This window comes from Chroicocephalus ridibundus, chromosome 15 (genome assembly GCF_963924245.1).
Source record: "Chroicocephalus ridibundus chromosome 15, bChrRid1.1, whole genome shotgun sequence".
Lineage (NCBI taxonomy): Eukaryota > Metazoa > Chordata > Aves > Charadriiformes > Laridae > Chroicocephalus > Chroicocephalus ridibundus.
Window position 1 is genome coordinate 5,082,967 of NC_086298.1, and position 14,528 is coordinate 5,097,494.

General features: G+C 45.3%; 1 protein-coding gene across 2 annotated transcripts in view; it reads right to left on the minus strand.

The window, feature by feature from the left end:
* The window catches only part of BRINP1 (BMP/retinoic acid inducible neural specific 1), a 90,825-nt gene that overhangs the window by 24,889 nt on the left and 51,408 nt on the right, over positions 1–14,528 (minus strand). For both annotated transcript variants that reach the window (XM_063353066.1, XM_063353068.1), the window contains one exon: positions 3,717–3,907. In XM_063353066.1, the coding sequence (XP_063209136.1) occupies positions 3,717–3,907 (191 nt within the window). The remainder of the gene's footprint in view (positions 1–3,716; positions 3,908–14,528) is intronic.

Sequence of the window (14,528 nt, forward strand, 5' to 3'; positions counted from 1 at the left end):
AGAAGATACTTTTCATCAAAAGAATTGATCAGTTGAAATCTTTTAATTGGCTTCATGGGAGCGAAGTGGAGAAGTTCGGCATGTAAAACTTTCTCTCTTTAATATTTTGTTAAAAATAACATACTACCCGTTGACCACGATCAAAGTTGCAGTGCTAACAGTACCGTCATTGTTACTTCTCACAAAAACTCCTTCCCTGGAAAGTGACCAGCTTTGATTTCCTTTATCACCATCAACATTATTATGCGTTGAGCGGCATGAGGAGACCTTGGCAGGGATCAAGGCTCTGTCACATCAGGCTCTATCCACACAAACAGCAGAAAGATGGTTCCTGTCCCAGAGGATTTAAACCCCACGTATATGATGAGACACAACAGTTGTATACAGCAAACAGCCGGCGAAGCACAAGGTAACGAGATGACTGTGATTAGTGCGAGAAACAGCGGTCACCGCACACCAGATGCCTGGCTGCTGTCAATGCATTTTCAGGTTTCAGCTTTGAGGCAAGTTTTACAGGGGGGTTTGAAGGAAGGTCAGGCTTTGTGAATTTTCATGAGGTGACTTGTTTGCCACCGAAAGGACGTCTGCATGGGAGTTAGCCAAGAGGCTTGGAGGAAGATAGGCTGGATCGGCCTGAAAAACTTGTATTTTGAGCCAAAAGTTTAGCATCTCTCATGTAATGGCAGTATTTATCTGCACAGAGATGCAGCAGACATAAGCGATGCTTTGCCTCCATTTCACAAGGCTGTGAAAGGAGAGAGAAGACCTGGGATTGTTCTTCCCTTAGCTACAATTCTCAGAGCAACCTGTGGGATCCAACTATCAACTCTTCCTCAATTCCACCAGTAACTGGAAAAACCACTTCTTTTCTGGGAAAAGAATATCATGCCTTCTTTCAATACCCAAGGCACAAAAATCAGGACTTTTTCAGTCCAGACCAGTTCATTTTAGTAGAGGAACACCGAAACTGGAGATCCCTTGGACAGAGAGCAAGCAGGAAGCGTGGGCTGAACTGCATCAGACAATAACACTGGTTTCAGATCACCGGGAGATCCACCATTAGCTTTTGGTCCTCAGACAACACGAAGGAGGCAACGAGCAGCTCCCAGACATCAGAAACCTGTGCTGTAAGGGCAGTAAGGACCAGTGATTTCCCCACGAAAGCTGTCATTTCTTCCTCCCTGAGGCGTTTGGACCTCTCCATTGGGAAGAAGAGGAAGAAAACAGGAAAGTAAAGCCCAAGATATTTGATACTTCCCCCGAGGGACAAATACTGTCCCTAGGAGCGAAGGATGCTGAGCAGAAATAGTGTTGCTGGAAACCTGTTCTGTGTACATGTGTGCAGACCTGGAAAAGCACAGCATCCCCACGGAGAGTGCGCATGAGAAAGCAACCCTTAGATCAAGAGAGGTTAATAGACTTTTGCTGCATTATTAAGTCTTAATTTCTCGTTTATTAAGCGGATGCTATGTTCAAAGTTGCCTTTCCTTCAGGGCTTTGCCTGCAAATTGGCTCTCAGCTCTGTGTGCTCCATCCCGCAGCGTGGATGCCCTCAAAATGACCCTTCGCCAATCCCTTTGTCAGGACTAAACTGGAGCAGAGCTGGGTTTTTTTTTTTTTTTTATTAGGCTCCAGGGGGACCCGGCTGCTCTGTAGGTTGAAAGGCACCAGAGCTGTTCCCCATGTGGCCAGGTGTGAAAATAGCTGCTGCATTCAGGTGGGCTGGCCCGATCCATCACCCAGCCTCCCGGGGTCCGTGCGACAGCTGGCCTTTAAAAGCAAAACAATTTCCTGTGTGTTTGTCACTTGTTTGCAACCTAGTAAGACAGCAGGCTAAGTCCACAAACCGCTGTAATGCAAAGCGGAATTCTTGTAACTTTTCTGAGGAGACCCGAGGCCTCGGGAGAGCCAGGGTGCCAGGACATGCACGCTTTTACATCCCAGTTGTCTTGTTTAGCCCACAGACTGTGATCAGAGCGCGTCCTACTTGCATAATGCATGCTCAGCTTCATCGGCATTTTCTCGGGGACTGCCATTGCCAAGATAAATCCTTCTTTTCTCCCCCACCATTGCTCACCATGCTCGGGGCTGGTGGAGCATTTAGCACTCCTCTCCAACACCAGTTCTTCTTATACGAGCCTCTGCATATTTAAAATTGTTGCGTTGTAAAAATCAGGAGAAGAAACAAGCCCCTGTGAATAATTCACAACCTCACCCAGGCAAAATTAAAAATATATTTTGCCATCAAAGGTCTTATTTTGAATTTCCACAGATCTAAGTAGCAAGAAGCAAAAAAAGCCTATCAATGGAACTTAAAGTAAACCCACAAAAAAACAACCTCTCAACATTTTGCTGGATTCTTACTTGGCTGGCTTAGGCTCTGTAAAATATGGTTCTGAAAAGCAATTTCCTCAACAAAAAGGAGCGTATCTTTACACAGGTTTCATTAAGGCCTGATGCAGGCAGTCACTCGCACTCTTCAGTGCATGGAAACCTGCTTTCTCTCACATTTCTTGCGGACGGAGCAGACGGTTTGAATGCCTGGACTGGAAGCGCAGCCCGAGGTTCTTTGAAGGACATTTGCCACACGAGAGGCCATTTGACTTCACTGGAATCACGCCAATTTACCTACCACCTCATTTGTGCATGAATCATATGCACACATCTAATCTCATCTACGTCTCATCCAAGTGTCTGCAGAACGCTTTGGGAACAGACAGATGGCCAGAAATTCCTCAAAGTTCAGTACAAACTTCACAATGTGGCAAGGCTGGAGGTCAGATACATTAGAAGAAGCAACAGCAACAAACTCTGTACTCAAATTAAGACCCTTTACCACTGCAGAATCTCTTACAGATAGCAGTTCTTGAAAGAAAAGTATTTAAATGCACACCCGAAGGGTAGAAAGAGTACAGAGATGGGGAAAAAAAAAAAAAAAAAAAAGATCAGCAGCAGATATCAAGAGGAGCTGCTGATTTTCACTGCTCCTGTTTTCAATACTGAGTACTTGAATTGTTTAAGCAGCACCAACAGCAGTGCACGCACATGGATTAATGGCCCTACAATACTCTGTCTTATGCCATCACTGACATATTCTTCTTGCACACGCAAACCTCTCTGCAGTCCTTGCGTGTACATTTTGAATTTTACTTAACTATTGTTTTTTTTCCAAAAGTCTACTCCACGTTACTGCTTTCACTTAAGCATTCAGCACAGGCCTTTCTGGCCGCCTCTTTGCTGCTCTAACTCCTTGAACTCCCTTTCCCTGAAGCTCTTTAAAATTCCTCTAGTTCCAGAAAGAGAGGACGTCTTTTTCCTCCTGCATTTGGTTTCATTCTGAAAAAAAAAAAAGAGGGATCAACACACTCTATTGTCAAATTAAGGACAGAGGCGCAGGAATGACAGACAGGCTCCCCAGCTAAATGAAGCATGTTTATCTTGACGCACACGGGTAGACACATGCGGTTGTCAGAGGAGCACAGGTACCACAGATGCCGAGCTCGCACGCATTGCGCTGTGAATTCATTTCCAAAGGCTATTCGTACTCTGGGGATTTTCACACCATCTGATGACGAGACAGGCTGTAGCTGGGGTGAGCTGCAGCCTGGCTCTACACGACTGGCCAGCCTCCAACACAACGTGGCCAAGGTTTGGAGGTGCCATCACCACCCCACCACTGCCACCCGCAGAAAAAACCAGCCCCAGTTGCCACCTACCTCCCAGGGTGGCAGAGATGAGGATGTGGGTGCCGTACTTTTTGATGATGGTATCAATGAACTGCTGCGTGGTGGGTCTCCTGCCCAGGAGGCGGATGCTCCTCTGAAACTCAGGCATCAGGGGCAGTGGATTGTGGAGCAGGTCCCTCCGCTCGATGGCTGTGTTCCTCACCTTCCAACGGGCAAACTCCCTATGCGACAACACAGGAACACAACAGGGGTGAGGCTTCAAATCCGGAGGGGCAGGGAGAGCCACCAAGGGCAGGGAAGGAGGATGGAGAAGGGGACAATCCTGTTGGACACCCCCACATGGATGCAGACGTGAGGCCACAAGGCTGGACAGAAGGGGAGGGGGAGGAGAAGAGGAAAAGCGAGACATTACTGCACAATAACAACACACTTTGAGGATCAGGGTCTGGGCTGACGAGGAGGCAGTGTCAGAGTCTCCAGAGGTGCCTGGCAGAGGGCTGCATTTCCCTACGGAGAAAGCAGCCCAGTCCTTTCACCCTCTCACGCTTTGGGATTTTACACTTCTCCATAAAGCAGGAAATTCTGGTTTCTGTCAGCAAAAGAGCTGGTCAGTCAGACCGACTGTAGATGCAGACCAGCCTGGTCATTGCTATGTCCCCGTGTCCACAAGCCTTCCTTGTGGCTACTGCTTTTGCAAAGCAAGGCTGAAGGAAACACACTATCTCCAAACATCTTAATCTTTCAGCACCGGGGAATACAGAAAAGATCATTTTGAAAAACAATACGCTTGATAAGCCATCTAGAAGGATCGATTCAGATATAAGCAGAGGCCAGGATGAAAATGGAGGTTCTGTTTGTTTTCTTTCCTTTTTTTTCTTTTTTTAAAAAAAAACCCCAAACTATAAAGTGATTTTCAAATCCCTTCCTTTAAACTGATACCAACCGGGGAAAAAAATAAAGCTAATGTTTGCAAAAGCAGCGCTTTGCTGCGGGTATCCATTTTGAAACAACGCAGAGGGAAATGCCTAGAGAAGACCCTGCACACCTGCGATCTAAACATCAGGCCTCTGAAATACATCACCAGCTGAGCACCTAAGATATGAGAAACCTATCAATGTCCTTTGAAACAATATTGAGCGAGGCCTTCTAAAAAGAAAGGATATTATTTATAACTACTCTCCTACGACGCACCTGCACTATCTTAAGCTATCTCCCAGCTAATCAAGTCACAAGTTTCTCTGTCACTTTTCATTCATTTATGCCTCTAACTCAGGTTTAAGACCAAAATTTCATTTAAATAATAGGAAAGACAATACCTGGCACCGAGACGGCACTTTCTATCAATGTGTGTCAGCCAGCACCAGCAATCCCACTTTGCCGGTAGAGAACCTGACGTGCAGGCAGATTTAGGAGATGCTGTACGTCAGTTGTAAAGCCAAGATCACAAACCAGGTTGATTCTATACCCGGTCCGCTTCATCTGTGTTAGGTTATTTTTACTTAATGCAGTTATCCGTTTATTTATTTTGATTGCACCCCATCACAACACCCCAGGCTGCCTAACAGCAGTTGCGTTCATTAAAATAGCAAAGTACCAGCTTTTAACTTCGAAATATCTCATTACACCTGAGCTAGTGCCCCCTCTGTAGCTCCCAGGCTTTCACAAGCCAAGTAAAAGTGTCAAAACAAAACACCCCTCTTAACACACCCTAAGAGTCATTAGTGTCAAACCTTAAAATCCCCAGAAATATAGGTCTTTCTTAGAAAAAAAAAAAACAACTCTGCCAAAAGGCAGAAAAAAATAAATCCTAAACACAACTCCAAAAGACCTCTATACCAGGATCTTAATACCAGGAGTGGAAAAAACAGGCCACTGACTCCAAAGGTTGGATAACGAGTACATTACCAATATCCATATATTCACTGCATGGAACAGAATATAGATTTTGTTTTTCTTCTGTCCCAGACTAGCATAAAAGTGTAGTGTTTAGTATCTGTGGAAGAGATATGTTTGGGTGTCCCACAGTTGATTTTAATGATAGAAAAGCCTTAAAAGTAAAGACAAATAGCTTCTCTCTGACATACAGAGAGAGGTTGCTCTCATCATTCTCGATTAGAGTGGCAGTGCCAAACCTCGCTATAGAAAGAAATCCCCTTTGTGTGAAGAAGGAACGGTCCCTTCAGCAGTTACGCTACACGGGAAGATGCAGACCTGGATGCTGAAAGACAGGCAAAGGTTTATAATAAATAGAGATTCTCATGTTCCTATCATAAAGATCATAACTAGCGAGCATAGGAAAAATGCCATCTGTGCTTCCTCTCCAAAGAGACAATTATTACTTCCTGTAAAACTCAGGTACACTTTTGCTCTCAGATTACTGTTTCCTGCAACCATTATCAATAAAGTCAGGAGGGACTAGAGCCCTCCAGAGCCAGCGTGTCCTCAGAAAGGGCTAGGGGAATGCCTGAAGTTCCCCAACAAAGTACAGAAAGCTCGCTTTTGTTACCGTCAGGTTACCTGTTCCAAAGCAAAGACCACGGGGTCGAAATGCACAACTGTTCAAGCAGGGCCCTATTGACATATCAACACCCACACCCTGGGAGCGCCTCCATTCACTGTGTGGAGATGGGCAGGGCAAACAGTTACGATTAGGACCACACGCTGGAAAGTGGTTGGCAATAAAGATGGGAGAAGGTAGGAACAGAAATCAAAAGTTCGGTAGAGTGTTCAAAGGGAAAGTGGATTCATTTTTTTTTTTTTTTACATCAGGTCCAACATCATCTCGTGACACCACTGGCAGGAGGCAAAAGGAGGAGTTTAAAAGAAATCATTGCTATATCTTCAACTTTGCTTGCTGCCACAGGACAGTTCCAGTCACAAATCATAGAATCGGTTGGGTTGAAAGGGACCTTCAAAGGCCATCTAGTCCCACCCCCTGCAGTGAGCAGGGACATCTTTAAGGAGGGACATCAGGTTGCTCAGAGCCTCATCCAGCCTGGCCTTGAATGTCTCCAGGGACGGGGCCTCCACCACCTCTCTGGGCAACCTGGGCCAGTGTCTCACCACCCTCAGTGTAAAGAACTTCTTCCTCATGGCTAATCTAACCCTGCCCTGCTCTAGTTTAAAACCACTGTCCCTCATCCTATCGCTACAATCATGCGGGTGGCAAGACCTAAGCAGAATCCACATCTAAAACTTCATAGCCAAGGAGACTTTTTTCACTCAGTTCTCACCCATGCTACCCCTCCCCAGGGCTTCCTACTCCCAGGGCATATCATCGATGTGGAAGCCCAGTTCTATTATACTCTCCAAATGCTTGGATGTGTGGCTTTCATAGCTGATGAGAAAAGCTGAGCAAATACGTTATGATGAATAATTTATGCAACTAACGTAGATGTTTATCTTCTGCTCATAGAATATCCATGAGCCAGTTGCAATTCCCTCTAATTTATGCATTATTTGAATTTACTTAGTGACATTTTTCAAGCTTTTTTTTTTTTTAAGGTTTTGCGTAGTATTTGGCTGTATTCTCTCTTTGTGTGCTGTTGATTGGCTGTGACTGGTCACGCAAATGATACAGGATTGTTAAGCTGATAAATGACCACAAATACATTTTAAACTTGGCTTCTGCTGTTCCAGAATATTTTACATTGAAAGCAACCCCTTAAATGCTAGCAATCTTCCGTGCAACCTATAGAACTCTGTGCTGCAAGATACACCTAAGGCCAAGATTGTGGTACAGTTTTAGAAAATAGGCCTAATATTAATGGATAGGCGCTAGTGAGATCACTCAGAATTATTGAGGTGATTTAAAAAAAAAAAAAAAAAAAAAAAAGAGATTTGCAGGGAACAGTATAGCTCCGGCCTTAGGGAATGATCCAGCCTGTAACTCCTGAAGTCTGTGACAAAACACCTCTAAGAACAGGTTTTCAATTTGTTTTCAGTGTTAGACTTACTTGCATTTTCTGCAGAAGCTAAAACTGAATCCATGGCACTGGGCTAAGTAAGCATACTCTTGCCTGTTTGTCACCACTGAATCCTTGAATCTTTGGAGGATCTACCAAGGCCTTGCATTCATGGATGTGTGCAAAAGGACACTGAAATCTTTCCTCCCAGAAATCCTTCTTGGATGCCATTTCACTGATCATCGCTCCTCAGAACCACCAGTAACAGCACAGTGCCAGTGCCGCTGCCTGGAAAGCACAGGTGAGGCCTCTACAGGTCTCGAGGCACTTCATAAAAGAGAAATATTGCACTGTTACTTGCTTATTTTCCAGGTGGAAAAGTTGCAAAGACTTGACGAGGATTATGATGGCACCCCACGACAGGTTAAGGATTATTGCAGAGTCTTCTGACCCTCGGGGGAAATCCCTAACAAGGACCTGAACTTCTGCTGGTGGGGAAGCTTTTAAGGGCTTCGGAATGATGATAAACCTCTTAGCAAGGAGGAGGAAGAGTCTGTATCCCTGATGCAGAGACGGGATAAGGAGAAACTATGACCTAACGTCTGAGTAGTGCGGGAGAGGCACTTGTTTATGCTCTAATGTCTCGCCAGCGTAGACAGCCCATGCTAATGTGGAGCGTACCCAGGAAAATGCCTGCCAGGTCAGCGGAGAGGAGTCTGCTCCCTAATGCCTGGTGAAAGCACTGAAGAGCCCACTCTTCTAATGGCTGGAAGGGGTAGGAAGTGCTAATGCCTAAAGGGGGAAGGGAGGCGAGAGGAAACATAGGGATGAAGTACCACCGCAGGGAGGCAGATAGGCATATTTCAGGCCTTCCTCCCTGTCACAGAAAGGGGATACATTTCATTTGTATACGTCTATATCTGAGAAAATACTTGGCCCTTCAGAGTTTGCGTTAATGAGCTCGCTCTCAAGGCCAGGCATGTCAGAGGCAGAGGGAGCCGCTAGGGATGTCTCAGTGCTCATTAGCACTATGACCCCCCCAGGGAAACAGAAAAAAGGGGGGAAAAAATGCTGAAGAGGGAGAAAAAGTCAAAAGCCTGGAATGGGTACATCACCCAGACCCCCCACTGCACCAGCAGAGAGACTAGGAGAATCCAAGGGCGTGAGATCTCTACCCAGGGAGAGAAGTCTGAAAGAGAGAGGCCGTCGGAGCAAATTAAATCCCCCATCTTCAAATGGCCAAGACAACCAAAGGACGTGAGTGAAGAAACAAGTTCAGCACAGACCTCGGGGGCTGGCGCTTGAAACCAAAAAGAAATTAAATGCATTTAAACAACGATCAAGACAGAGTCTGTTTGAAAAAAAGAAAAGAAAAAAAAAGCAGAGCAGGAAGACGCTGAACAAAAAGGCTTTAACTGTCATGCTAACTGGAATCCCAGCACCTCCTGCTGCTGGCTATATTGCCTTCAGGGCAGTTAGAGCATCCCGCTCGCAGGGCACGCTCAGCAAACAGGACCAGCCCCACCACTCCCTGGCAACTGGGCAAGGAGAGGGCAGCAGCTCCTTCTTCTTCAGCGGCTCTTTATCCGTTTTATAGATCACAGCTCAAAAGCCACCAACTGCTCCCACAGGTGATGAGCAGACAGAGCTTTTCCAAAGGCAACACCCTCTTCGGTAACAGCAAGACACAAGCATTGCTTAATGTCCTCTACCTGGCATATTGCACACATTATCGACTCTGGTGTCGGTAGGATCCCCAGTCAGGGACAGAGAGCTCCTAGAGACTTCTTGCTCTCTTGGATTTTGGTGTTTATACAACGGCATCTGCCTAGACACGTCTCTGCCCCTTGTTTTCATCCAAGCACCTCACAATCGTTAAGAGAGACATTTTTGGACACCCCTAATGTATGCTGCAGACATTAGAATCATAGAATCATAGAATTGTTGAGGTTGGAAGGGACCTTTAAGATCATCGAGTCAAGGGGACATTAGATTTTAGCTGCCAAAATGAGTATGAAGTGAAACAGCAGATTTGAGGCCTTGCCTAGGTAAAAAACAAGTTTTGTATTAGCATCAGGAACTCAGCCCAAAGTCCTCCAGAATCCTCCCAGATGCTCATACAGCAGAGATGTTGGTTTAGCGTTTTTTTTTTTTTTTTTTTTTTGTCTTTCCTTTTCTCAGCCTAATTGTCCCAGTCACGGGCTGCACAAAGTAATAGTTATCTTCAGTCCTCAGGGTGATAGCTCTTCCAGGTTGCTGTGTGCCCTTGACTCTGCAAACAATGCCACGAGGGCAGGACACGAGCATGACAACAGCACTATAATGCTTATCTTTTACTGCCAGATCTGGCTTAATGCGAGTCTGGACAGGCTATCTGTGATTATGGTGGGGTCAGGGATGTTTTATTTCTAGTCTGTGCCCTCAAAATGCCAGACAGCCCCAGGCTGAGCAGCGCAATATTCCTTTAGCAGTTTCCTCTGCAGCTTGGTCTCTTCTCTATCTAGGCCAGCATGAAGAAGTCAGTCTTCAAAGCGGAGCTTTTCAAAGGACCTACAAGAATTAGTTCCCTGTGAGGGTTTGGCACTCATCCCCCCTAATCTATTTAAGAAAACTCTAGTCTATAGATTCAAACTAGTTCCAAATTAGGCAGAGGATGAAGCTCTGCCATAAGAAAGAGAGGAAGAAAATACACAAAAATCTAATTCCAGAGAAGTATGAAAGAGAAATGGCTTAAACTGAAAGTCTGACAGCCTTTTGCATAACAACCAGGCAAGCAGACAGGCTGACATGTGACAGCTGGCAGGTGAATAAGATACATAAATTGACTATTGATCTATTGATAAACGGTGTGCTGCCTGCAGCAGTTTTATTCCCATAGAGGCATCTACCTGGATAGGACTGAACCCAAGGAGAAGACCATCAGTATGTGTGGATCATTCAACAGAATCGTACGGCAGAAATAAGCAGCGCTGTTGGACTACTTACTCCTTTACCTGTCTCCACAGGACAATGGAAAGATCTTCTGTTGCTTTTTCCTTGGTCTGTACTTTGGCCACGTGCTTGGTGTTGGCTGAGGTGTCTGAGGCCTCAACTACTTCCCCTTTTCTGGGCAATCATTTCAGCCTGGTGGATTTTCCCCATTACAAATAGAGTTTTGTTTTCATCGCTCTGATATTTTTCTCAAAAAAATTAAATTGTGACAGGGTTGAAAACTTGGAGGCTTTCTTTGTGGAAGGAGAGGGAGGTAAACAATAGGTCCAGAATGACATGAAGCTTGCAAGAAGCAAAAAGAAAGAAAATTACTTCAAAGTCAGGTGGATTTCATGTGACCTTGAAAGTGCCTTGGTAAACAGATTGTTCCAGCACTGAATTAAAAACCAATCAGACAGACATGACTCTGAGTCTTGTGTTCTCTCTTAGGATGGGACTACACTTGGGTCTCTTAGGAGGCAACGTGTAATTGTTGGGTGCTGAAAAGATTGATTTGTTTGAAAAAAAGATGAAGCCGGAATGCATTCATTACTAGACAGTCAAAGCAGACTGATTCAGCATAGGTAAGTACAAGTTAAAAGGCAGGTCATTAAATTTGGTTGTTACTACGTTTGCTTATTATTAAATTTGATCGTGGCCAGGACACGGCTATGATTCCTAGCTCTGACTTCAAATCTAACCACAGCTACCACTGCAATCAGACAATCACGAGCAAACATGGCAGAGCAGGTTACTGCCACCTCAGCTGAATGGGGTGACCTCCAGGTTACATGTTTGTGCATCCTCAGATATCACATTAGTAACTTCTAAACTTCTTCAACACAGAGTAAACTCACCAGCAACCTTCATCTGTCATCTATTGCTCTGATCCCACATCTCACCCCAGTCAGCTGCTACAATTCCCTTTCATCACGCCCATCCGGTTACACTGCAAACCGTTTGTGGGACATTTATTCCACTCAACTTTCCCCATAAAGTTATTTGTGCAGGTTTCACTGCAAACAGCGTGCACCTCGGGCACTAGAGATACCCTTTCCAACACCAGCCTACTTAAGCCTTGTCCACCCTGCAGACTTGCTCGTAAGTAGTTCCCATTACTGTTAACACCATTTCAGCTGTTTTCAGCATTGGGCTGACGGCGCTTCTTCTAAGCCACTACAATTTACACAGTGGTTGATACTAGCTGCTAGAAGCCGGAGTGACATCTCTACAAGGGCTTCCAGCATTGTTAGCACTGCTGCAGCTTAACAAACATTATCAACAATAGGAAAGTGTTCTGTTCTGTTGCTGTGTTCTTCCTAAAAGGTTACCTAAACCAGACATGGTTTATTAAGCTACTGAGGAAGCTATTCTAATAGGCTGCAGGGTCCTGTGCTCCAAGCACTGGAACGGACAATGTAGACACCCTTTCCTTCACTATGAATTACGATAAAAATCACAAGAGATGCAGGCAGACCAACTCTCCAGCAGAAAACCTGAGGTAGCCTAGAGAAACTCATCTACAAAACAGGCATTTTGAGTTCTACAGTTATGATTACAATATTATTTTTCATAGCATGGTCTGCCAGATTTATGTTTCTATGAGTTTGACCTCAAATTCAGGCTCAAGCAGATCCTGGGAAGTCAAGGAGCTTTCAAGAAGATGCTTTCAAAGAAGAGCACTTTTCAAGCAACAGATGGAAACATCCGAGTCATTGAAGGAATTTTAGATAGTCTTGAGGAAACCTGGGATATTGAGGACAATTTTAGGTTCTCTTCTCCACAATTCTTCCAATTCTCTTCTTGTATGCTCCTTTACTCAACACGTAATCCTTCTCCAGACAGCTGCTGGCATACATCAGCCAATTAGACTTAGCCAGTAACAGGTTGGAAGGGAAGCTAAGACACAGGATGGTGAGACAATTAACTAAGGCTGTATAGGAACACGGGGTAGAGACAGGAAAAGGCCCCAGATTGTTCAGTCCTGTGCTGTAGCAACTGAAAAAAACCCACAACTAACAACAAAACACACCTTTTCACACTGAAGCATTTGTGAATGCTCTAGTAGGTTAGAGGATTAAACTCTTGATGAAGTCCCTCATAGAGTACATGAAAGTATTTAAATCTGTTACTTTTGAAAGCAAGCTTGAAATGGAAGACAGGCAGACAGATTTTAATTTATGAGCAGATAACAAACGGCCCAGGGGAAGACTGGCCCACGCTAAGCCATGGTGAGCACTCTTTACTCCATGGAGCTCCTCAGCTCCTCCTAGGCCTGCCCTGCCCCAAAATTCACCCTCTAGACTGGGTCACAGTTGCCTACCAGTGCTCATACGAGCACAACAGCATGAATCAAAGGCTGTAACAAGAACATAGCTTGGAACAAGTCATTTCATTAAATTGCACTTGCTTCATTTCCTGAAGATATAGGTATGTGGACTACAGGGGTTTTTTTCCTAATTTTAGCTGTAGCAAGCTGATAACCTCAGCCTGTGACACCACAGCCCCAAGCTTTGCTCTTTACTTATCATGATTCACAGTTAACTCAGATGAAAAAACTGTGAGAAATGTGGACTTGAACCTTAATTTCCCATGTTACGGGCAAGGGTACCTGGCTGCTGCACTACTGGCAACTTAACCATGGTATCTGCCAGTGCTGGGAAAGCAAGTACTGGAAATTTATCCTTGATTGCCCGTTTTTTGAGAAAAAAAAAGCACAAAATTTTCTCCAACCCAGCATGCAACCATGTTTCAAAACTTGAACTGTTAGAAAATGGAGCCATCACCCACCCCCACCCGGTCAGTTGTGCCACTTAATTGGCAAAGGCTCCAATTCACCATTGCAGGAGGGAAAAAAAAGTGATGTTCAAATGCAAAGCTCCTCCTGCCTCCTACACCCAGCTGTGCCCTCAAGGCAGCCCTGGCAGAGCCACCTGGGCACAGCCACCACACTTGTGGGCTTGGCAAGAACAGGCAGTGATGGGCAAGCTGTCCCCTCTCACCCACCCCCTCGCCCCTGAGTCATTCTCAGCTGATGGGGACACTAGCAATCATGTAAGGTGGGTGTGGGTTGGCAGCTTGGATGCCTAAAGACAGCCAGTTGGCAAAGCCACCTGCTTACATCAGGGATCTCTTGCCACAGGCCTGGCTTTTGTCCGGGTTAAGTGAAGTGAAGGGGGTCCATACCCCTCCCCACCAGGGAACAGCCTTCAGATGGAAGAGGGTGCTCCAGGCTTGCATGTAGGGAATATGTAGGGAAACAGGACGTAGGGACCAATCGCTGTCTGCTCCTAAAAGCATACCCAGACCCAAGACACGGCCACCAACCTCAGAATAATCCCGGAGATGCGATGAGGACTGGCATCCTTCACTACCCAAGCCATTGCAGGAAGCATTCACGAGTACATGGAGGAGGTATGAGAGTACAAGTGAACAAAGTATGTTTTGTCATCATAAAAATAAAACCACCCTCCCCTCCCATACTGGTCCTTGCTACTTTATTCCTATAGCGTTATGTGACATTATTTCCTCCAAGTCGGTTTAGGAGAAAACGGTGGTTCCTCCTCACGGCTCCTCAGGACGCCCATTTCTGCGCCTTCACCCCAAGAGCTGTGGCTCAACACCCCTTTGGTTTCCAAGCTCTGCTGTTGGGTTCAGGCCACTCGCCGAGGTTTGCTATTTTAACAGTGACATTCAGCAGGCAGGGATCTACACGGTGGCTGTATGCAGAGACCGTCCCCTCTCAGCACAGGATTCAGAGGGTATCTGGGCCTGAAATCACTAGCAAAAGGCATAAAAAGTGAGAGGTGAAGGGCTAAGAAAAATTAGGCTGCAGAGTAGAGCTGCAGCAAAATTCAAGCCATCCATAATCAGAGACATTTGTGCTTTGTTCAAGATTAAGGGGAAAAAAAAAACCAAAACCTGTCCCAAAAAGCCTGTGACATTTCAGAATTACGGTAAAATTGAA